Genomic DNA, 24,005 nt, shown 5'->3' on the forward strand with positions numbered 1-24,005 from the left:
CACTCTCACAAATAGCAGTGAGAGGAAACATTAGTAAATGCACCAACATACACATATCGCAAATGAATTCAAAATTACTTCAATAATATACATTTTTATATATTAGCAGTTTCCGAAATTGCATCGTGATATATTATTCATTTTACATTATGATTGTATTAATTTTAAATTGTATTTGTCTATATTAATGTACACATAACTATAAAACATCTTGAACGACGTGTATAAAATAGTTTTCTTTAATTTTACGTTGACTTTTTGCGTTTAAGAATCAAGATATCGATGTGATTTGGATCGACTACAACACCCTGAGAAACATTCTGCGCTCCTCTAGTCAAGCCTGGGAAGCGGGATTTGTTATCGTTCAGCTCCTGTGTTTCGGTCGTGTAACCTCGACGGGCAAGATGTTTTTAAGCTCTAGCATTGTTATTATTATCATTATTAACGTTTCTGGGGTTTGCTAATGCAAGTGTGACGCACAGATAGCTGACAGTTTGATAAGAGTCCATCGTTAATTGTAAAAGTTAAGCTAATTTAGCCTTCACGTCAGCTAAACGTGGTCATGTAGCTGTAAACTCTCCTCATGGGATCCATCTGAGCCACGCCACTTCCTACATGATGGCCGAGAGAACCAACCAAGACAAACTCAAGCGAGGTTTATCTCTGGCCAAGAACAAGAAGAAAGGCAGCGTCAAAGCTGGAACATCTGCCAGTAGCACTGCTGCCATCACGACTCCAATCACCTCGTTCTTCAGCAGTCAGCCTCCACCCAAGCTGGCCTGTCCGTTGTGCGGCCAGTTAGTACCAAGATTCAAGATCAATGAACACATTGATCTGCAATGTCAGAACTTTGAGAGAGGAGACAGCAATGCCACATCAGCAAGTCATAGTGTTGTATCGAGTATCCAGCTGTCGCCCATAAGGAATCCCTCTAAATCCCCGGAGCTACATCAAAACCAGGAAGAAGAGATGGTCAAAGAGACCGAAACTAGCCCTTATTTCAAAAATAATAATCGTCAGCAGACGCCACGGGAGGTAAATAGTAAAAGTGTGGTCAGAAAGATTGATTTGGGAAGTCTTTCTTCCAAGTTATCCAGAAAACATCACAAGATACCAGAGAGGACACAGGTCATTGACAGACATTTTCCAGTGTGTCCTCACAAAGAGATGAAGACTGAGAAACTGGAGAGCTCACAGAAAGAAAATCTGTTCGAGAGTTCAGATGACAAAAAAGATTGTTTGACAGAGACTGACTTTAGAGCTGTAGCAGCAGTGGAAGATCTGTCATGTCCAGAGAGAGGACTTGATCTTCAACACAAAATACCTCAATTAGATGCTGTCCAGAAACGGGGAACTCTTAGTCTGTGCTCTCCTTCCTCCAAACTCACAAAGAGAAAAAAGGAAACTGGTTCATGTGACACTTCATCCAAATTCAGAAAGAAAACAAAATACAATGGGAGCAGTGAAGAGGCACAGGAGGTGCTGTCAAGAGAAAGTATACCAGAAATGACTGACATTAAGTTAAAAACTGAGGTGCCTCCAAATATTGCTACCTGTGATTCCGAGGATGGATATGAGGAAAACACTACAGTGATTAATAATAATTCACTTGCTGAATCTGGTGGAAAAAATGACACCAGTGGCCAGGCTGTCAGGAGCTCTCCCTCCCAACATCTTCCTTACTACCTCCGTAACTTCCTGACCGTGCTCCAGGCTGTTTTGGAGAATGAGGATGACAGAGTGCTATTTGACCAGGAGGACATGTCAGTCATAAATGCATTTGAGAAGCTCTCAGGTATACTGCAATACCACTCATTTAGTTTTGTTCCGTATGCGTATTGCTTCATCTCTAACCTGTATTTTTGTCTTTCAAAGTCATGGGACAGAAGCTGTATGTGAGACTCTTTCAGAGGAAACTGAAGTGGCTGCAGGTCAATAAACTGGATTATGAAGAGATAAGCAGTGATCTGGGACCTGTCGCTCAGGAGCTGATTGAAGGTGCTTTTCTACAGTCAGGTAAATGATAACAAATTGTATACTTTATCATTTTAGACATCTTTAGTCAATGTGACAATAAGCTGATGAAACTTATTCATAACTAAGATGGTGAAGGCTGTCAAAGACAGTGTGTTATTTTCTTTGACATTGCGTTTAATTGCATTTACTAAAGTTTTTTACAGCTTACAGTTGTAGTTATGAAAAATAATTTTTATTCCTTGTGACTTGTAATTTTATTTTACTCACAGTGAGAAATGACGGGAAACCGTTGCTGGTTAAAATACATCACCCATTGTTTTCTGTGGTACACTCTTGCCTGCCTGCTTCTTAGTCCAAAATCTTTCTGCTTGAATGAATGAACAGATTGGTAGATTTGTTCTGTAAGTTTAGCCATAAAAAAGTACTACTTAACTCAGTGGGTAGAGTGTGCACTCAGTGCACTGAGGCAGCGGTCGACACTGGCAGATAAAATGTCTGAAAAAATCTTATGTTTCATTTGTAGATCAGTGTGTACCCAACATCTGCTTGTTCTGCCTCAGTTACCTCTTTTAATTAATATTTTAAAGGTTTTTGTGTGACATTCGATTTCTACTTTCTGTTGAGGGAACAATATTATATTTTGTTGTTTCAACATGTGTAAATTCTGTTTGAATTTGTTGTTTGTTTTAATGCTATTCTGCCCATTTTGTTTAAAGAGAGTGACCTTCAGGATTTAGAGGAGGCTCTGGATCTCCTGCCTGCTCCCGAACTTAAAGCTCTGGCTAAAACTTTCCATCTGGGCAATTCTGGGACTCAGAAACAGCAGCTAGTGGACGGACTTCTCCGTCTCAGCAAGCAAAAGTCCCTCTTCTCAATGTCGCCTGCTCAGAACAACATTGGGGCTGTCATACTGAAAAGGTGGGATGATCAAAAACACATTGTTCTTTCGCAGTACTTGTGCTGCAGAAGTGACCGCATTCCTGTTTTCGTTAATCTTTAAGGGCAAAACAGCTTGCAGGTTCCTGTGTGCGTCTGCGTCGAGGTCCTCGTGCCATCTTCTCTCGCATCCTTCTACTCTTCTCTCTGACAGACACCATGGATGAAGAGGAGATGGCAGCTGGTGGGCAGGGCCAGCTTTTTACTATCCTACTGGTCAACTCAGGTCGTCTGGCCTTCCCAGACTACACTGTGCAACGTAAAGTCAAAGTGTTCCAGGACAGAGAGGATCTTATCAGGTGACTTATATTAGTTTCATTGAGTTTATTCCCTTTTATCAGTGAACGGCAGGCACAACTAAATACTCAAGATTCCATCCAAATCAGGTATGAATCATCAATGCGAGCCTTGCTAGACGTAACCTCAGCGATGCAGGGCGGTCATTGGGAGGAGGCCATGGAGCTTTACGCTGCTGCTAAAGGTGCCTGGATGGTGCTGAGGGAAAACCATGACTTCAGGTGACCTATGTGCATTTATATATTTACTATATATCTTACATGCAGAGCTCCTTGATCTTAAAAATATCATCATGATTTATGTTTCTATGCTTTTATGTGCCGGGTAGTCATCAAGAGGAGCTACCACTGTTCCTGCGCAGCTTTACTACAGGTTGGGCTTACACTCGCATCTTATCCAGAGGGGTGGAGATCTTGCAGAGGCTGCGTCGCTACAAGGTTTTCTGACTACTGATACTCACAAAAATGAAATCTTCAGAAATGTTCAAATCGTATTTAAGTTAACAACATTGTGGATCTACACTTGTGCTGCAGGAAGCAGTAGAAGAGCTGCGTTCTTTACTTTCGCAATCCGTGTACTGTCCTGACAGCCGTGGGCGGTGGTGGGACAGACTGGCATTAAACCTTCACCAACACCTGAAAAAACCAGAGCAAGTGAGCCCCAGTATCGAACATTTCATTAACCAGGTTAAACACTTCTGCAATGTGCAGGTCTGGTAATTAATAGCTAATTTACTTTATCTCAAGGCTATATGTGCTATCAGAGATGGCCTGTCAGATCCCCTGGTGAGAACTGGACATAAGCTCTCTCTTTATCAAAGAGCTGTTAGGATGAAGGAGTCCGCCAGCTTCAAGAAGTTTCACCAGGATCTAAAAAACCTGCCTTCAGTTCAAGTCCAAGATGTAACACATGTGAGTGAAGTATTTCAATGTGCATGAAGAATTTTATGTGGCAACTAATAATAGACACATTTCTTAATTTTTGTGCTTCTGTGTACAGGTGACCATCCGTGGACAACTCTTCCCTCAAGAGGGTAATATGGGAAAATCTGTATTTGTTATACCAGCAATGGATTACAGGAAAGGTGCCGCTAATGCCGCGGTCATGGGCTCTGTGGAAGAGTTAGCTCTAGCACATTACCGCCAACAAGGCTTTGATCAAGGTAAGTAGTTTTCCTTCACCTGTTAAAAGTATTTTGTGTCCTTTTATCACCTTAACCGTGTATTTCTGTTCTTATAGGGATTCATGGAGAAGGCTCAACATTCTCCACATTATTTGCACTTCTGCTATGGGACATAATTTTTATGGAGGGTATTCCAGATGTTTTCAGAAATCAATACCAGGTAATAAAAGCTGCGCTCGTGATATATATTCTATGTCTGTGCTAGATTAAGTCATCTTACCTTCTTGTCACAGACATGTCCACTAGATCTTCACACTGACTCTTTCTATGAGAATAGAAAAGACGTGATTGATCGTCGCATACACTTACTGAGTGAAGCATCTGTGGAGATGCTGCACGACATGTTGGAAGATGTCTGGACATCCCATGAGGGTAAAGTGTGTTCATTGGTCAGCTGGGAGTGTTTCTCATCCCTTCAGCAGGCACAGGTATTTACTGTTACTCTATTTAATACTGTACACGCTCATTGGTCATTTCAGTATCTCAACGTGTAAAATCAAATGCAGGTCAATGTCTCATGTCATCCATAAGTAGTACTTTTACAAAGATAAGTCAATTTTTGACACTGCCAGAAAGGTATTTATTTAACAATGTCTTCATGATGCGATTATGCTGGAGTAGAAGTTGTATTGAGGTCCACTTTGCTTTGGTGTAAGTTACTGTAAGTTTTTCTATTCCCATTTAAAGTACAGTAATTAACTCTCCCCGCTCCATCTCATCAAATATTTTTCTGTTGCTGTGTAAATCACTCTTTTTGCTCCTCATTACCAGGGTGCTACTAGTTAAGCAAGCTAGTCAGCTTGCTTGTTGTTTTATACTGTATATTAAAGAATGAATAGGGATAAACATTAGAAAAATATTTCAAGATAATGCCTAAAAGACCACCACATTTTGCAACCTAAATAAAAAAATCATTGTTAAATTGGTACCTCTCTAAGTATTTGTATCATATTTTGCAGCAAGTCTCATTTTGAAAAAGACAAATAAAATTAATTTGCATGTTAAATAACTAGAATTTAACATGCAAATTATCTTCATGTCTGCTGCTATTGTAGACACTAATCACTTTTATCTTCTTTCTGCAGTCTCTTGTGTCGTGCCTTGGTGGTTCCTTCTTAGGAGGAGTGATAGCGCGCATGTCAAAAGACTACAGACACTGTCGTGCAGGTCTGCCTGATCTTGTTGTGTGGAGCACCTCAAAAAACTGCTATAAGGTGAGTTCAAGTAACATCTTGGCTATCTGGATTAGACACAGTCCACTTGTTTGTGGATTCAGAGAGTCTGTGCTTAAAATCTGAATGAAGTTTACTTTGATACGTCATTGGATGTCATGATGTTGTAGCTGGTGGAGGTGAAGGGACCCACTGACCGGCTGTCCCAGAAGCAACAGATCTGGCTGGATGAGCTTCAGAAACTGGGGGCTGATGTGGAGGTGTGTCATGTGGTGGCCACTGGAGCCAGAGGAGCTTGTCTGGAATAGACACTGAAGAACTGACTGATAAGACTTGGCTGCTAATTAATCAGAGTGGTCGAGGTGGAGACACCAGAATAAAAGGATCTCTGCTTCCTCTCAATCTGCTCACTTTTAACAAATACTGTATTTATGTTCACGTCAAATGCTCAAATATGAAATTCTACATAGCCGTAAGGAGTGTCAAGGCAGTAACCTTGTGATACATGATATTATCATCAGGAATACCACAACATCCAAAGGCAAGCATAATGAGATGGAGATAATCAGCGACAATTATCAGAATGTGAAATAGCATGCTTACAGGAAATGAGAGCTGATGCATGACAGGATCCAATGACTATACCTAACTGGTTGTGTTTTGTTTTAGTCAGTAACACAATGTTCTCAGGATTGAGGGTTGCCAAGCAACAAAAACTCACATTCGGTCTACTGCTTATGAATTGAATTATACCTCTATGAGTTTGTGAGTAATTATTGTGATAATATGCCTATAAATACATAGTCTTGTAACTACTTTGTCATACAAATTTTCACCTATAAAATGATCCATAACAGTTTTGTATAGCCCAAGATACCATCATCACATTGGACGTTTGCTCTGATCAACAGTAAAAAACCCAAATTGTGATAACCTTCAAGTATATGGTTAGAAATTACTCATATCAGTTGACAATTGTTTTCTGTTAATTGATGAATCAATGAAACATTTCAAAACAGATATTTCACTCAATGTTATGTATGTGAGAATGTATATTAAATGTTAAACATGTCTTTTGGACAGTAAAATATTAAAAAAGAAAATCTAGAATTATTTCCCAGTTTTGTGCCCGAAACAAAAAGGTGTGTTATTTCATGCTACATACATCACAGCCAGGCCTGGATCGTGCTGTGCATGGGTGCAGCGTAATGTATGCAGGCCCGCTCCGTGGAGCCATTAGGGGGAAGGGATGCCGAGCAGCCTGCGTGTGACGTCACGGCGCTGGGGAGAGGAGGCGATGAGAAGAAGGTGCAACAAACACTCAGGGCGTCTGCGCCTGTCTAAGTAGGACAATAAAGTGTAACGGTATCAATGCTCTAACCATGGATTTGGGAGCTATGGTTCTTCTTAAAGTTTTCGTCTTCGTGTTCTTGCTACATTACACTCAAGGTGAGTGCGGAATATTCATGTCAAACATTACAAGTTGAATGTGTGAAGCAGCGGCAGAGAGAACGGCTGGTAGCCCGTTAGCTAGCAGGAGGGATCAGCAGGGCCTGCTTGTTGTGAAGAGGACTGCACCCTTTTTGTCGTTATACTCCAAGCCAACAAATGGTACATTACACAAAAACAAATTTGAATTGGTGTCATTTATTGAGATAAACCAATATTGATGAGTTGCGTCTGTGTGTTGTCACCGGGCTTGTTGACCGGGCTGCATTGGTTTTGTTGTTATCGTGTGAATAGCACCGACAGCCATTGTTATGAGAGGACGGAGATGCCGACTGTGAACGGACCGTTAGCTTTGTGCTAGCTGCCGCTTTAGCCTCCAGCGGAACGCTTTCTGTCACTACTGCTGCATTTAACCGGTGACATTTTGTTACCTACATGGTAATAGCCCTAAATGTATTTATGACGCAAGTTTTTAAGTCTGCTGGCATAATTACGTTTTCTGCGCTAAATGTGACTTCGTAAGGCTTTCTCGTTAATGTTATTTCCTCTGCAAGTCGCGACGATTCCAAATATGACACAAACATTTTCTCTGCGTACCAATAATTTAATCTGTCATTGTATGCTTAGAAATAGATGTGTTCATGTTTGTGTATGTTACTGTACACATAGCGTAGTTGTTTTCCTAATCGTTAAATATCTTGTACTTTTGAAGTGCAGTATTTATTTAGGACTCTCATTTCCTGCTTTAAAATATTCTGTGTTGTGTGGGTCATGTTTGTGCGACAATGTTTTTAATGTCATCAAAACTGTCCCGAGTAGCAATCACAACTTTTTCCTATTCCAGGGCCTTTTACGTACTAACATTAACTTGAGAAGATATAGTTGTGTTTCACCACATACTTTCCTGAATGTTGTTCTGTTTTGTTTTGTTTTTTTTTTCTGGAAAACTGAATTGTAATCATAGAAATTTATTAATCTAATTGTGAGTTATGTTTACACTCGGATTTGTTCATGGTTTTGAGAAGCAAATATTGTAAAATAGTCGTGGCCTTCACTTCTCATAGTCAGCTCCATGAAAAATTTAATGCTGGCACCTTAATATTTCATAAAGCACAATGTGGAGCTAGCTGAATCCTGGTCTGATTACCCATCTTTGTTGGTTACACTGAATATCCAATTCAAGATTTAATAGTCTAGCATAATTACACAGCAGAGAGTACTAATTACATAGGGTGTATTTACTGCACATACTTTTTCTTAACTATACGGGGCAAAGATGTAATCGTATGCAGATTTGCCAGTAATGTATGTTCAGTATCCTGCAACTATCAAACCAAGGTTACTGGTTGATTCATGGAGTTTGGACCACTTTTTTCTAATGTCCACAAGATGAGACACTGTGAGACAAGAGTCTGTTGATGACCACAGCTCAATTGGTGTCTGTTTGACCTAAATGGATTCAACAAATAATAAAACAGACCACACTGGTGTGCAGGCAATCTTAATAATATGAATCCCCTCTTTCAAATGTCTGGCTGATCATCTGTTGTTAAGCACAAACATTCACCTGCTGTGCGTCAGTTATTTATAGCAAAACACATTGCTGTTATACTCAGATGCCACATATAGCTTAAAATGTGATGCTTTATATATTGTTTATCACACAAAACAGGTGTTTCATATTTGCTTAGAATAGTCATCATGTCAGTCTTACTGTGGTAACGCTGTAGCAACATATGAAGATGAAGGCTAGTATTTTTCTCCAACATTTTATAGTTTGACTGTTTTGCACATTAATATTTTAGGTTACTATAATCTATCCATACTCATGCTTGTTTAGTTTATTTTGATTCTGGATTCAGACAACTGGCATTTTCCTTGTTTTTGCTGATGAAGGAATTCCTGTTTTTTCCCCCCACACAGGGCACTATAGAAATCCGCTGAACAAGTACATTCATCACTATGAGGGCCTGTCCTATGACACAGAGCTTGTGCACAACAACCATCAGAGGGCCAAGAGAGCGCTCTCTCATGAAGACAAGTTCCTTCATCTAGATTTTCATGCCCATGGAAGGTTTGTCACTTTTTCCAGATTTTAACCTGAGGGGAAAATTTGTCAGCAGCTCTATTTTTCAATATGTATCTTTTCTCATTTTTTCTTATTAATGGGCCTATTTTTGTATTCGCAAACCACATCCCATATGTTTAGGATTCAAGCTAAAGAACAGCCTTGCCTGAGATATGAGGTGGGATTGAAATTTTATTTGCACACATAAAATCACAAACCCAATCAGAGGCATCATGTCCTCAGTGAGCATAGTTTTTTGATCAAAGCTGTGGTTCAAGTCTGTGTGGCTTGTATGATTTCCATGGGAACTAAAGTTGCACATCTTTTGGTGGTTAGGGTTAGAATTGGGTTAGAAATAACTAGCAGGATGTTAGTTTCAGCTCTCCAGTTGTGAAGATTTGCTCATTTTCTTTTTGTATCCTTCTTGGCTTGGAGCTTTTGCTGGAACAAATTAAATGAATAGAAAACATGAAATTAAAATTAAGGTAAATATGTTTTTGCTGTTACCTGTCGTTTTAGCGACACAGGACTACAGGTAATTAATTTAATTTAGGAGATTGTTTGGTAGATTCATTTGCAATTAGTGTCTATGTGCTCTTTGACAAAGTGAAGACCATCTGGCTTGGAGCTCGGCGAAGGTTGGTTATCATCCTGCCTTGAGGAGAGCAGCCTGTTCTCAAACTCTGACGCTGCTTAATAGGCAGGAGAATGATAAGAGCTGTGTAAACAGAACTTCAGAGGGAAGACGTGTTTTCCTTTGGAGAGCAGGAATTTTTCAGCTGCTTTTCTTTTGAATTCATGATGTAGTCAGAAACTCAGCGCAGATTTCTTACACCTAATTTACAGCACACAATCCACCCTCTGCAGGCTTGTTTTCCATATGCATGTGTTCTCTGATCAAATTTTAATGTTCTTCACATTTTCATGCTGTAACAGGTTCTGTATATGTACAGGAGAGCCATTGCGATGCCATTGTGTTGGGTGTGATCACAGTCATCCAATGTGTGTTTTACAAAGAGCTCTGGTTATCCTGTTTTTAGCCCATTTTCCTATCCAAGAGAACAGTACCTTACATACAATACATGCATAAAATAAGACTCTTGTTTAGGTGTTACATGAAACCTATGGTGTACTGTATCACCTTTGGTTTCCCAGTTGCATGTTTGCTCAACAAAAAGCGCATTGTTTCCAAATTTCCTGATTTCCTGTTCCTTCTGTTACAAGATAAAGACACCAGTGTCCTTTTTGCAACAAAAAACTGCTCTGATGTTTTCGCTCTGCTAAACCATGCCCTTCTTTTCTCCTTTTTTTTCAATTTCATTCGCATTCTCCTTATACTCAAAGGCTGAGTGAATATTGTTTACTTCTCAGTGAGACCATATTCATCTCCACTCCCAAATCCATAGACTCACACTCTGTGACACGAATAATATCAGTAGACAGTTTTGGGACAGCTCAGAAACAAAACCTCTGACAATTTAGACAGCACCATTGTCCCACATTGTAACATGTGCATCATATTCACATGTCTTTTCCTGTTGCCCATAGTTTAATGTCTTTAATTACAGGTATTTTAATTTACGAATGAAGAGGGATACCAAATTGTTTGCCCAAGATTTGAAAGTTGACGTTTCAGGAGAAGAGATTCCGTATGACACCTCTCATATCTACAGTGGAGAAATCTATGGTAAGGCCCTCAATTTTTAATGTATTCTTCTACACTTGCATTAATCTGTAACGTTTTTTTCTGACTCTTCTTAATTATCTGATCATGATATTTCTGAAATTCAAATGCCCAGGTGAGAAAGGAACCCTAGCCCATGGTGCTGTGGTGGATGGTAAGTTTGAGGGCTTCATTCAGAGCTACCAGGGCACCTACTATGTGGAACCTGCAGAGAGATACCTGGGGGAGAAAGATGTTCCCTTCCACTCTGTCATCTATCATGAAGACGACATTCGTGAGTCCCCTGCAACTTTAGCTATGCAAATACTTTGATAAGCCCTTTTTCTTTAACCATGGAGAAGGTGTATTTGGATGTATGATATGCAAATGCACGATCCAGAAAGTAAATGGTTAGGGAGGCTGACCTAATGGAGGCAGACAGGTGTGAGCCCCTCCAGGGAACACGGAGACCCAGGGTGCTCATTAGCTGAGTAACAGGATCTTCCTCTCTGGGTACTGACTCATTTCAGAAGTCTTTATAATGTCGGTACTGATGGTGAGCACAGGGCTTACTTCACTACACAGACACCCCCTAATTTTGAACCGTTTGTGTAGATGTAGTAAGTGTGTGAGAAGAAACTGAAAAGTGAAAGGGATCACTAATAGGAGCTACAGGAAAATAACAGCTCACAGAGCAAGGCTAGGCTGAAGTGGTGCGTAAGTACATGCATTAGCTGATCATGAATAGTGCCAGAAATAGAGTGACTCGGGGGTTAAGTAGCGAGCATTGTCTTCGATAATCCTAACAGCGTTGTGTCTGCCTCTCTCTCACTCAGACTACCCTCACAAGTACGGTCCAGAGGGAGGCTGCGCTGATAGCTCAGTGTTTGAAAGGATGAAGAAGTATCAGGTCTCTGTCGTAGAGGAGCCACCTAAGGTGAAACTCGCCTCCGCAAACCCTTACACGATTTAAGGATGTGTAGTTTAGCTTTCCCATTATTCTGTTCACACCACCCACAGATACCGTTTCGATGCGCCCACCAACGGGGCATATAGGGTTACCCCTCTCTTTCCATATGTAACAGGATGGCTGACATTTCACACATGCCGTGTAACGGCCCTAACACCAGGCTCGTCAAAACCTGTTTCTTCATTTTACTATTTGTACATTTTAATTACATTAGAACTTAGACTACTTTACATTCAGCAGCAGCAGCCGTGTCATGGCTGCTCTCAGCTAAATTAAGGATAACTGATGAATTAGTAGCTCGTTTCAATAGGAGGAAAAAGGTTTTGTTCCTGTCCAACAGATGTCCATTAAGCAATTATTCCCGTGGAGATACTAAATTTCAAACTTTATGGAGCACACAATCTAAAACATCCAATTTTTTTTACATAGACTTTTCAAGTCCTAAGAAGGATGGTGGCCTGAACTGATGTATATCCATTAGGTTTTTCAATGTATGTTTTTTATTTGGGTTGTGCCTCATTCACTCACTGTCGATGCAAAAGCCATGGCCTAAAACTAATGTACATTATTTATTCAGCCACTATTTGGTTGAGAATGTTTTACTTATGTTTTATTTATCTGCCTGTGTTCTCTTCATCTGTGTTGCTGCTCCCTTCAGGAACTCCACTCTGAAACAGGTTCTAGTGATCCAGTGCTGCTGAGGAAGAAGAGGATGACGCAGGTGGAGAAGAACACATGCCAGCTTTTTATTCAAACTGACCACCTGTTCTACAAGTACTATAAGAGCAGGGAGGCTGTCATCGCTCAGGTAACAGCCAATCACTGACACACACGACACATAATGCTGCAGCACAGTCAGTGTTTAACAGTCAGTGTGTGGGGTTTCTGTCTGATGTTATTTTTAACCAACCGTTTCATCAAAGCCTATAAGGGCTAATTACAGATGGAATGCCTTTTTTTTTTTCCATTAAATGGGGTGAGTCATAACACTGATAATAGAGTAAACAATTCAGTCTGATGTACTTTGTTTTAATTTAAAAATCAGAGCCTCCATACCAAAAATGGTAATTAGTGGACGCCCCTTAAAGGAACACATTTTGATTGGCTTAATTTATCCCAAATCATACCTTTAAAATATCCCTGGAATACCCTGATTTTGATCCTTGGAATCAGCTCTAGTTGTGTTTTTACCTCTGTAATTCTTAACTTAGAAGTGTTTTGAGTGGTTTCCCACGCAGGAATGAAGTCTGTGTCTTATTCTTTCAGATCTCCAGTCACGTGAAGGCCATCGATGCTATCTATCAGGGCACAGACTTCATGGGCATTCGAAACATCAGCTTCATGGTGAAAAGGATCAGGGTATGTCTTGAACTAACGTTGAGTCAGCATTGTGGATGTGGTCTTGTTGTCCGACTGAACTCTTCATCCTCTTGTGTAGATAAACACCACCAGTGACGAAAGAGACCGGTCCAACCCGTTCCGCTTTGCCAACATCGGCGTGGAGAAGTTCCTGGAGCTGAACTCGGAGCAGAACCACGACGACTACTGCTTGGCTTATGTTTTCACCGACAGAGACTTTGATGATGGAGTTTTGGGTTTGGCCTGGGTCGGAGCCCCTTCAGGTAGGCAGTTTTCCATCTGAGAATCAAGTACAAAGAATCTGCTGTATTTTTTTGAAGCAAAACATCTCAAACAAACAGATGCTTACTTTAAACAATTAGCCAACATACCAATAACTGTGTTATTGGTACAGGGTCGGCTGGGACACCTGATCTTGATTTTCATTAATCTGACTATAATTACATCGTTGCAAGAAAGCATGTGTGATTTACCGTGTTCATTCATTGTGAATTTTCTGTATTGTACACTGCAGTCTTATCAAGAAATTATCAGTGGGGTTCGAGGTTTAGCATGCTGATTTATTCAGACTGTACGAAAACCAACCATCTTAATAAATGTACAACCCAGTCAAAATGCAGATGTGAGAGTTCCCAGAGGGTTGGTTGCACTCTGTTATTGATGTGGGGAAAATAAAAAAAATTTCAGTGCTGCATCCTTAATTTGAAGTTCTGATGGAAAGTACTGCTCTGTTGAAATCCTAAATTATTGTAGAGTAGGTTATGCGTCTCCTGTTGGTGATGTCAAACACAGTTTGTACTGTAAACATGCTCATAAAATCATAGCTCATTACATTTTGAAATAAGGCATCACGTCATGTGGACATTTGCTGGACTTCAATCCAATTCTCTGTCTTCAGTGAGCCTTCGTGTTCCACGGTTGCGCTTTTTAAATTTGGTTACAACTTCTGCTTTTCCTTCCCAGGGAGCTCCGGAGGCATTTGTGAAAAAAGCAAGCTGTACTCAGATGGAAAAAAGAAGTCTCTCAACACTGGTATAATCACTGTACAGAACTATGCCTCCCACGTACCACCAAAAGTCTCTCATATCACTTTTGCACATGAAGTAGGACACAACTTTGGCTCCCCGGTGAGTGTCTTAGATGTGTCACATTTATGCTTGGAGAGAGAGAACAACTTGCATTAATTGTCTTTTTTTTTCTCTGAGCCTGAGATTTTTTTCCCCTGTCCCTCTCAGCATGACTCTGGGTCCGAATGTACCCCAGGAGAATCTAAGAGCCAAGACAAAAAGGAGAGGGGCAATTACATAATGTATGCTAGAGCTACATCAGGAGACAAGCTGAACAACAACAAGTTTTCTGTCTGTAGCGTCCGTAACATCAGCCAGGTGCTGGAGAAAAAGAGGAGCAACTGCTTTGTTGGTACGTCCAATTATGATATCGATATGTCTGAATATGGACAGTCATTTTACCTGCTCAATTTTATTTCTCAAATTAAACCACAATATTATTCTGATTCTGCTGTCCTTGATTAAAGGGTGGGAGATTGTTTTTAATGTTATTGGGGCAGATAGATAGAGATTTGCTAACGCATTGGTTGGCGTCAGTCCAGTGTTAATTTCGGTATTTGCCATTTTGTGGAATATGTAATTAATATGTTTTTGAAGTGCCACTCTTAATGGAGTATTTAAGTTTGTACCAATTCAAGCTTTTGATTATTGTGCCCGAGTTTCATTCTTACCTGTCCCTGTGCTACTGTACACTTTGTCCTTTAATTTGCTGAAGAACATCTGGTGGAAAGCCGTATTGCACTGGCCTCTCAAGGATCTGTTTTTTCATTTGCATTTTCATTTTGTTTCCACTGTTATTGCGGCATTTCATTTTCTTTAGAGCAGTATTTCTTTGGGGGGTTTTTTAAAAGACACTTTGTTGTACGTGTCCGATTTTTTTTTAAATACACCAGTAGCCCTTGGTACAAGTATTCAAAGTATGACGCAAAATGTTTCAGTTTTTTCGAGAGTGAACTGAATGTTTATTTTTTCCATCAGAGTCTGGCCAGCCCATCTGTGGAAACGGCCTGGTGGAGCCAGGAGAGGAGTGTGACTGCGGCTACAGTGATCAGTGCAGGGACCTGTGCTGCTATGATGCAAACCAGGCTGACAACAAGAAGTGCAAATTAAAGCACAATAAAGTCTGCAGGTGAGGGATATTTTTCAGTTTTTGTTTGCTTGAACATTTTGATGACTAATGTAGAATATACTCCAACACCTTAATTAACCACTATTCTTTTGCCACCAGTCCTAGCCAGGGTCCTTGTTGTACGGCAGAATGCACTTACAAGGGTCGTAATGAGAAATGCAGAGAGGAGTCGGAGTGCGCTCACCAGGGCATGTGCAACGGAGGCAGTGCCATGTGCCCCACATCTGAGCCCAAGGCCAACCTAACCGCCTGCCACGGGGAGACACAAGTCTGCATCAACGGGGTGAGTAAATGGACTTCAAGCCCAAAAGAACTGGTTGTTCTAGTAGCTCTGTATTCATAGCAGTCAGTGTCTGATCATCCCGTCCTCGTGCTCCTCCCACACAGGGCTGTTCTGGCTCCATCTGTAAGAAATATGGACTTGAGGCGTGCACCTGCGCCAGCCAAGATGGCAAGGATGAGACTGAGCTTTGCCACGTGTGCTGCATGGAAAACAGTCAGTCATTTTCTAATTTTCCCCACCTTGTGAACTACATAACGTATTTACATATTTAATAAAATGCGCTAGAGATGTTTTCTCTGTTATTTGTGTTGTGTTGATTGTGATCGATCTCCGCAGTGAATCCCAACACGTGCAGCAGCACAGGATCAGAGCGTCTGGCTCGCTTCTTCAACAAGAAAGTCACCACCCTGCCGGCCGGCTCGCCGTGCAATGACTTCAAGGGCTACTGCGATGTGTTCATGAAGTGCCGTCTGGTGGATGCAGATGGACCGCTGGCCCGGCTGAAGAAGGCCATTTTCAACCCAGAGCTCTACGAGAACATAGCAGAATGGATTGTGGTACGTGTCGGCGTCTGGACTCTGACAGGACGGTTTGATGAGTGTGTGAGGTGTTCCCATGTTGACTGTGGTTGATTCTGCTTTGTTCTCCAGGCCCATTGGTGGGCGGTACTATTGATGGGTATCGCCCTCATCATGCTTATGGCCGGCTTCATTAAGATCTGTAGCGTGCATACACCGAGCAGTAACCCCAAACTTCCACCACCAAAACCACTTCCAGGTGAGTCCACAGATTTATCCAGAAAGATGATGATAGCCAAGAAAATGTAACTTGAGCCATCTCACTGACAGATTATGTTTGTATTCATTTGTGTTTCTGGTTAGCGTTTTCATGTCACTCCACTGCACTGAAACATGTCTAGTTGGAGGGTTGCCGTAACGATAGTGCTTGTTATATTGTGTCCATCCCCTGAAATCAAGAAGTCTAGCATGTTGCATCTAGCCAGTCACATTTTAGGTTGAAAAAAGCTGCTTTTTCAAGACGTGTCTCAATCTGTAAATACACCAGGCAGAACATAATAAACACTGAAATGTAAGTTGTTGATGTAAAGCTTTAAAATTGCAGTAGGTAGCTATAATAAAAGAAACTTGAATTCTGGAACCGTTCTTGCAGCAGTTCAAAAGATGGATAGTCTGTAGATAAAAACAGGTTGCTATAGCCTCATCTGGTGCATCTGTTTGTCAGAATCCACCAATCAGAGCTCAGATTCATCCCTCTGCCAACACACACCCCACCCCCATATTATGTCAAGGCTTATTTATTCTCCCATTTACTGACTTACATGCATCTTTTCACATTGACATGGTTCCATCCACAAGATGGCAGTGAAGAGTCAAAAGGTGGTGACGTAGAGGAGGTGATGATGATGTACCAAGTCAATGCAAAGCGCAAAAGGGGAGGTGACAGGGTGGTCTGTGAGGCTATTAAATACATCATCATGAAGTTTATTTTCTATATTATTTTTTATTTTGTGTTTACGTTTGTCACACTTGCTTGAATGAGGGCTCTGCTGCCCCCGACTGTCTCTAGTGGAGCAGAACTGTTTCTTTTGTATCCATTAAACCCTCACAGATACATACAAAATGGCTTCGTCTTCATCGGTATATGTCTTTAACCTTGAACATAAATGGGTCTTCCCTTGGTCAGCACAGCAGCTTCCTCTGCAGGGAGGGGCTTTGAAGTCAGCCTGGGGGGGGGGGGTACTCACTCAAATGTTCAATTTAAGTCCACTCTCCCCTCATTTTTACTGACTGCAGCTTTCAAAGCTTCGGGACCAAATTGTAACTTCAGGAGGAAGTGAAACAATCTCATACTCTTTTTAAAAAAGCAGCAGTAGGGATTACAAACATGGACATGTTTGTCACATACTGTACTGAAAACAGCAGTAACATGCTAATAAAATCCCTCATATTACATGTAAATTAAGCTTGAACGCTTGTCAACCCTGTACCTATACATCACTGCTGGTGAATACACAGCGTCACAGAATTTGTGGTTTTGTTAGATTTTTTTTTCTCCTTACAACATTAGAAGAGAAAAATTGTGGTATGAATTACACAAGGTGACTGTGTGTGGAGTTTAGGAGTTTGGTAAGATCTTATTTATTGTCACACTGACTCAGGCATCTGTACCGTACACAAGACGCCAACCATCAAAATACTAGAAATACTCGAAATTCACCTATTATGAGTGATTGCGTGCTTGCAGTCTCTTCTTCTCAGTTGTTTGCTGCTACATCTCCAGAGCTCAACAGCGGTGAAGCTGATGACTCATCCCCCTTAGACTATTACATTCTTGTTCTTCCTCAAACTGAATGGCTACGATTCACTAGGCTTTCATCGCATCTTCTGACACATATCAGTATTGATTTTCCACGGTCTGACAGGAACTGCCACCGGAGTTTTCTCCGACTCCTTTCACAGCGTGAGGTAGCTGTTATCTGAGCGTGTGAACCAGCGACACGATGTCACCGAGTGCCATTTAGTTTGGAGTGAACCGTCAGTCTGTCTTTTTAACAAGCTCAGTTAACCACCTCTCTCCCAACAGGCACTTTGAAGAGACGGCGAGCGCAGCAGCATGCTAGTTCCCAGGTGCAACACCAGTCGCAGCATCCACACTCCCACCAGCACGGACATGGTGGGCACGGGGGCGGCCGGCAGCCCCAGAGGCAGCCCCAGCGGCAGGGGCAGCCCCAGAGGCACCACCGTCAGCCCAGAGAGAACTATCAGATGGGTCAGATGAGACGCTGAGACCCCTGCATCCTGTCCCCCCGCCCCCAATGCCTTGGCTCCTCCTTGTGCCTACAGTGGGAACAAAAAGCGTCACTCCATCCAAAGAAAAGCCTGACATGGTTGTGCTCATCATCATATCCTCCATCTACAGACAGAACAGACACGGTGAAAAAGAGAAAACACTGTCTCGCAACTTTATTGTCTCTTTGTGGAGTTGGACTCAACCATCAGCCATTTCCAATGCAGTGTGACTTATAGCATCTTTCTCCACCTTTTTTTCTTTTTAAGGAGTGCCAAGGAGTTAAGGAATCATGTGTAGCTTTAGTACATTCTGTGATGTGTTCTCTCTTTTTTCGTTTTTTTTTTTTTTTTCTTTCTTTGCAACATCTTCTTGAGTGACACACCCGTGGCTGCTGGTGAATTGTTCTGTGCTTTTCTTTTCGCCATTCTAGCCAGGACTGAGAGACACTCAGTGGGGATTTGCGGCACTTTTGTGATTTACACATGTCAAACGGCAAAAGACACAAGCTCCAGTCTCTCGTGCAGACGGTCTTCTGCATGTGATTGTAAATATTTAGTGTATCATAAGTGAAAACAAACTATTTCTGCTACTGTAAATGTGTAATACTTCACTTTTTTTCTTTTATTTTTGGTTAGTGCTCTCAGGACTCTTAACACATTATTGAAGGAATGATGTTTGTGATGAGGTCCTTGGGTGCTGCTGCTGAGGATTTAATGCCATTAGGTTCTCTGAGCAGTCATCCAATCAGGTGGATCTCTTTCACACTTTTGCTCGATTTTTGAACAACAAGGCCACCATATCCCACTTTAAAGGCCTTCTTTGTTCAAGATCCCCCCTTTTTCTTTTCTTTTCTTTTTATTGTCTTGCTAACATGTTGTGTAACCAGCTGGATGAGATCAAGTTGTGGGAACGGAAAGGGAAGATCGCCTAGTTTGGTGCACCTTTTATTGTCTTTACTGAGTTGTTTTTGATTATGAAGAAGGAATAACCACTAACTGAGGCTGATGAGGATTCTACCTGTTCAGATATGAAGGCGAGAGAAAGTGAAGGCTGCTGTGGCTTAGCTTAGAAGTGTAAACTAAGCGTGGTGCGGTTAGTTTACATGAGTGTGGAAACAAATTTAAAAATGACTCCGCTGTGGATGTACAAAAAAAAAAATTGTAAGATTCAATAAATATTCCTCCGATAGCGAGTCTTAAGAAAAGTTCAATGTGGGCATGCAAACACATTTGATGTGATGATTGATTGGTTGGCCAAGGTGTGTAACACTGATATGACACTCTTTGTTGGACAGCTATTCATATTAGTCTTAAAACTGTGTGGAAGAAGGTAACGCAGCAGTATTGTCTCCGTATTCACACATTCCTCAGTTTGCTCACCTCTCATGAATGCTGACATCGGTGTGAGTTTTCTTCAGCGTGCCATAAAACTTCACACGCATGAAACTTGCGTGCCGCGTTTGTGAACCGGGGGGGGGGGGGGGGGGGTGAACCGGTAGCTTGTTTGAAGCCACATTAAATAGAGAAGATGAAGAAGACCATTGACCTCAGGTGTTTTCCTGGAAAATGGTAATAGCCGGAAGGATTTCATAAAACTCTATGTGTTGTCCATGATCCCAGGATTTACTTCCTGTGTAAGCATTTCACCAGCCAATAGGAAGTTGACAAAAATGTTTGTACCAACAAAATAAGTCCGGAAATTTTGCATCATATATTTGGCAAAGGATGTTTTCTTGTGCTCTGACTTTATTTTCTCCTGGCATTATCATTTCTAAATGCATGCAGTACTAATCACAACTAATATCTTACAACACTGTCCTGGTTGTAATAATCCCACACGTGCACTGGAGAGGACGTTAGATTTAATGCGTCTCACAGTGAACAGTTTATTTCTCATGACAGGTGAATTAGGCAGGCCGAACGGTCGCTGTAATTTCTCATGTCTGTACAAAAACGGAGCTCTTTTTAAATTTCACCTCCCGGGCTGGATGACACCTGTGAAGCTCGGAGAATTTACATGTAAACTTGTACAGTACTTCAAAAATTTGCGTTTCATTTGAAGATGAAAATTACATTTTGATACATCTGTTTCATTTTTTTGTATTCTAATTCCAGAACAAGTCGTTCACAGACGTTCACTTGTGACTGACTTTCCTTTCCTCTAAGTTATTTATGTTCTTACGTGTACTGATTGAAATGGGGTTTGCTTATAATGCTTTTTCTACACCATCATCAATGGAGAAAACAATCCAGGGTGATGGAGTTATTGTTACATTCTCATTTTTGTCTTCGTTATCCTGTGGCATGGTTTGGGTAGAAGAGCAGAAGAATAATGCCTGTAAATTTTCTTTCTTTTTGATTTCGTAGTCTTGGTAAAAGTTTTTAGATAAACGTGCACTGAAAATGTCCAAATTGAGTTGAAATGTTGTAGGTGATGTAGGCCGAAAGAACACAAGATTAAAAAGTAATACTACTGTCTGATTTTAATGTTCACTGTGTTTTATACAGTATCGGAAATTTTTGTTCACTTTGAACATTTTTACTAAAAAAAAAAAAAAGATTTCAAATTGTATTGTGCAAAGAGATGTAATTTTTGGAGTACTTGAAATGCATTAATTAAAAGACTCGTTCAAAATAAAATAGACCCCTGTTTACTGTCTGGGATGTGTGCTGTCTTTGGTTTTTTTCTCGTCCTTTGCTGCAGATTTAGGTGTTTGTGCAGAGTTTAAAAGGTACTCCACATTCTGCGTGTGGAGATTACTCATCACAGCGTGAACTGCTGAACCTGGAAAGCAGTTGCATAATGTCTCCTGGGACTCTGGTGATGTCACTGATGGAGTTTCGCATCGTTCCTGCTCGCCTGTGCTACAAACCGGCGTTGTGGAGGAAGCTGTGGGCAGGAAGAGTCTGAGAAAAGATGCTACAGGCTGACGTTAGGAGAAGTTTCAGGTGCTTGATTCTAAGTTGTGGGCAAATTTAACAAGTCTCTTCTTCAGCTAAATTCATTTCAGTTAAGGTGGATGCTTAATGGATAAAGAACAGCTTCTGCATTATTCATCAGTCAAGCTCACTATATGTTCAGTTACTCACTTTTTCTCCACCATACGCAGACTAAAAACTTCCTCCATGAATTTATTCATCATGAATTTGGATGCAGTTTGTGGATTCTTTCACATAGTTATGTATTTACGAACCACTCGTGCCAGCAGCCTGTTAGGATTGGCTCCAGCCCCCTCATGACCCTGCAAAGGATAAGAACGTGAATCAGTTTAACAGTTTGTTTCAGTGATTTCAATATGCAATGAAATGTTAAATGGATAAAAACTGGATATTGTTTTGTCTATATAAAAGTGTAAGTACCTTTGAGGTCAAAGAACATCTGAAAGGTTCTATTTTCCACAGAATTTCCACAGCTTTATATTCGTTACTCCTCTACCTCATTCTCTCTCTACTTCTACTTTTTCACTTTGCAGAGACTCAGTTTCCGTGTCAATAACTTCACCCCAGGAGTTTTCTCCCAGAGTTTCTCTGCCTTTTTCATTTACCATTTTCCTGGCTTTTGCCAGTGACAGGCTATCAGGAGGAAGTGTGACTTTGTGTGCCTGGGTACCACGTTGATGAGCGAGTGACCAGAAATCCTGAGATTTCGTGGTTCTCCTAGGTTTCTTCTTTTCTTATCCCGTTGGTGTTTTAATGAAGATTTTACTCACCCTGTTTGAAGATATAAAATCTGTACAGATTGTAAAGCCATCAGTTACAAATTGTCATTTGTGAATCTGGGCTATAGACATTTTCTGTGTTTCCCCGTTTAAGACTTTGATGCCATGTGCATTATTGTGTATGAACAGCAGTAGTGGAAAAAATGGCTGACTGATCGTCTCTCTTTTGGTGCCTGTAGCCGTGTTTTAAATTTGTCATTGACTGTGAATTCCTTAGTATTTTGTTATTTAACACTCGGATGGATGCAGTGGATGATGCCAAATTTGCTGTGGGTGAAGCGTTTACAGTTATCAGCTTCACAGAGTCGTACACAACTTATCGTCTGTTTTCTCTGACGAGTTCTTCCACCAATCGAGGAGCAGAACTCCAAACGTGGACTCAAATTGTAATCCTACTGTTTTTTTTACACATTTTTATACATTGGTTGTGTAATATTGATGATTTGTTGTTCCTCATGATTATTTGATTATGTAACACCATGGGAAAGTGTGCAACAGAGCTTGGGAGCTCACATGCACTAGAATGTGGCCTGCTATTGATTTTCAATCTGGACCCTCAGCTGCAGCCGCTGGTCGGACCACAAACAACACACACAGTCACCGGGTTCAGTATTATGTAGATAATAAAGACGGAGGTGCATTCCTGTGCATTTATACATATCATGGGTAACATCAATGCTATTATCCGCTCCTACACAGTTCTCCACAAGCTGATGTCACCCACCGACCCAGCTTTGGGTACGATGCTGTCATCATTGTGCATCCACAGATTCAGCTCCATCACAGTTGAAAAGAGCGGCTTCCTTTTGTTTCTGCACGCATTTAAGAAATGTTATTATGACACCAGGCTGAGGAAAGAGGCAGCAACACTCATCATCTGACCCTGAAGACTCTACAACTGAGAGGAAACACAGTTACAGCATAAACAAGAACTCTCTATTATCCAAGGTCATTCTACTGGATCATCACAGCCCTCCATTCTTTTGCACATCAGGTGAGAAGGCAGCTTCATCTGTTGGTCAAAAAAATTACGTCGGCATCTGTCATCAAAATTACAAAAGTGAACTAACCTTCTGTTGTAGGCGTAAAAATGGTTTTCAGAAAGCACTTTGACATTTTAAAACAAATTTCTTCATCTTATTGCATCAAAATGAATCTGTTTGTCATCTTTGATGAATCATCGCATTTGCAAGACTCACTGATCGTATCTTCACGGCTGAAAGCATGTATCATAAGTCTCTTTGGATAAACGCATCGACTAAATAAATCTGATGTTCCAGAATGAGGTCATTCCATCTTTTGGCCCAGGCTTTAACATCATCCTCACACTCTGCCTATTCAGTTTATTGTGATTTCACTGAGACACAAAGGAAGGCCAAGTCACAGGCAGATTTCTGAGGAGCGCTCCTTGTTGTGATTGGAGGAGGCCGGTCGGAGCTCCTTTAACGCAGGCTGAATCAGAGGAGGAGCTTCAATCTGCATCACATTTGCGGTGGGAAACGTGTGAATCACATGCACCTGGACATGTGTTGCTATTGAGCATACATTCAGTCTATACGAACTGATTTCCCTCTCTGCTCCATGCATGCCATCATGGTTTGTGCACACGACAAACTGATGTGAGAAGTCATGTCATCTGTGATGTGATCCACAGGGTCACATGACCTTCCCCTGCAGCAGTCCAATGCAGACACCTCTCTGTTAGCATACTGAGATGCTAAATATTCAGTCACTTAGGGTATTTTTATTCAGCTCGAAGGTTTATATTCAATGCAACTATGAAATCATACTCTTTTAAAGAGGGGAATTTCTTTTTCACTGGGGAGTAGTCGCATCATGACAGGACGGCTTCTCTGTGCTCAGACTTTGATGTGATAATTTTCTGTATTTATCCAAATTGCTTTTATATCTTAAACTATCCAC

At 41.1% G+C, this 24,005-nt stretch overlaps 2 protein-coding genes across 3 annotated transcripts; both read left to right on the forward strand.

Annotated features, from left to right (window-relative positions):
* Positions 1–385: 385 nt before the first annotated feature.
* On the forward strand, positions 386–6,648 carry fan1 (FANCD2 and FANCI associated nuclease 1). Of its 2 annotated transcripts, XM_068313202.1 has the most exons (13): positions 386–1,795; positions 1,876–2,016; positions 2,694–2,895; positions 2,979–3,212; positions 3,300–3,431; positions 3,539–3,647; positions 3,744–3,863; positions 3,957–4,121; positions 4,210–4,372; positions 4,450–4,553; positions 4,627–4,821; positions 5,479–5,607; positions 5,736–6,648. In XM_068313202.1, exons 1-13 carry the CDS (start codon positions 616–618, stop codon positions 5,871–5,873), a joined length of 3,012 nt encoding a protein of 1,003 aa, XP_068169303.1. In that variant the 5' UTR covers positions 386–615; the 3' UTR covers positions 5,874–6,648. The 2 variants fall into 2 exon arrangements, with proteins under 2 accessions (XP_068169303.1, XP_068169304.1); XM_068313203.1 differs by lacking the exons at positions 5,479–5,607; positions 5,736–6,648 and having other exon boundaries at positions 4,671–4,815.
* A 235-nt stretch (positions 6,649–6,883) lies between these two features.
* LOC137594341 (disintegrin and metalloproteinase domain-containing protein 10-like) lies at positions 6,884–21,022 on the forward strand. Its single transcript, XM_068313758.1, has 16 exons — positions 6,884–7,014; positions 8,938–9,088; positions 10,651–10,769; positions 10,882–11,040; positions 11,582–11,682; positions 12,374–12,523; positions 12,982–13,074; positions 13,154–13,337; positions 14,038–14,201; positions 14,310–14,493; positions 15,120–15,270; positions 15,370–15,553; positions 15,658–15,766; positions 15,890–16,110; positions 16,204–16,330; positions 18,158–21,022. Exons 1-16 carry the CDS (start codon positions 6,948–6,950, stop codon positions 18,358–18,360), a joined length of 2,367 nt encoding a protein of 788 aa, XP_068169859.1. The 5' UTR covers positions 6,884–6,947; the 3' UTR covers positions 18,361–21,022.
* The last annotated feature ends 2,983 nt before the right edge of the window (positions 21,023–24,005 follow it).

This window comes from Antennarius striatus, chromosome 4 (genome assembly GCF_040054535.1).
Source record: "Antennarius striatus isolate MH-2024 chromosome 4, ASM4005453v1, whole genome shotgun sequence".
Taxonomy (NCBI): domain Eukaryota; kingdom Metazoa; phylum Chordata; class Actinopteri; order Lophiiformes; family Antennariidae; genus Antennarius; species Antennarius striatus.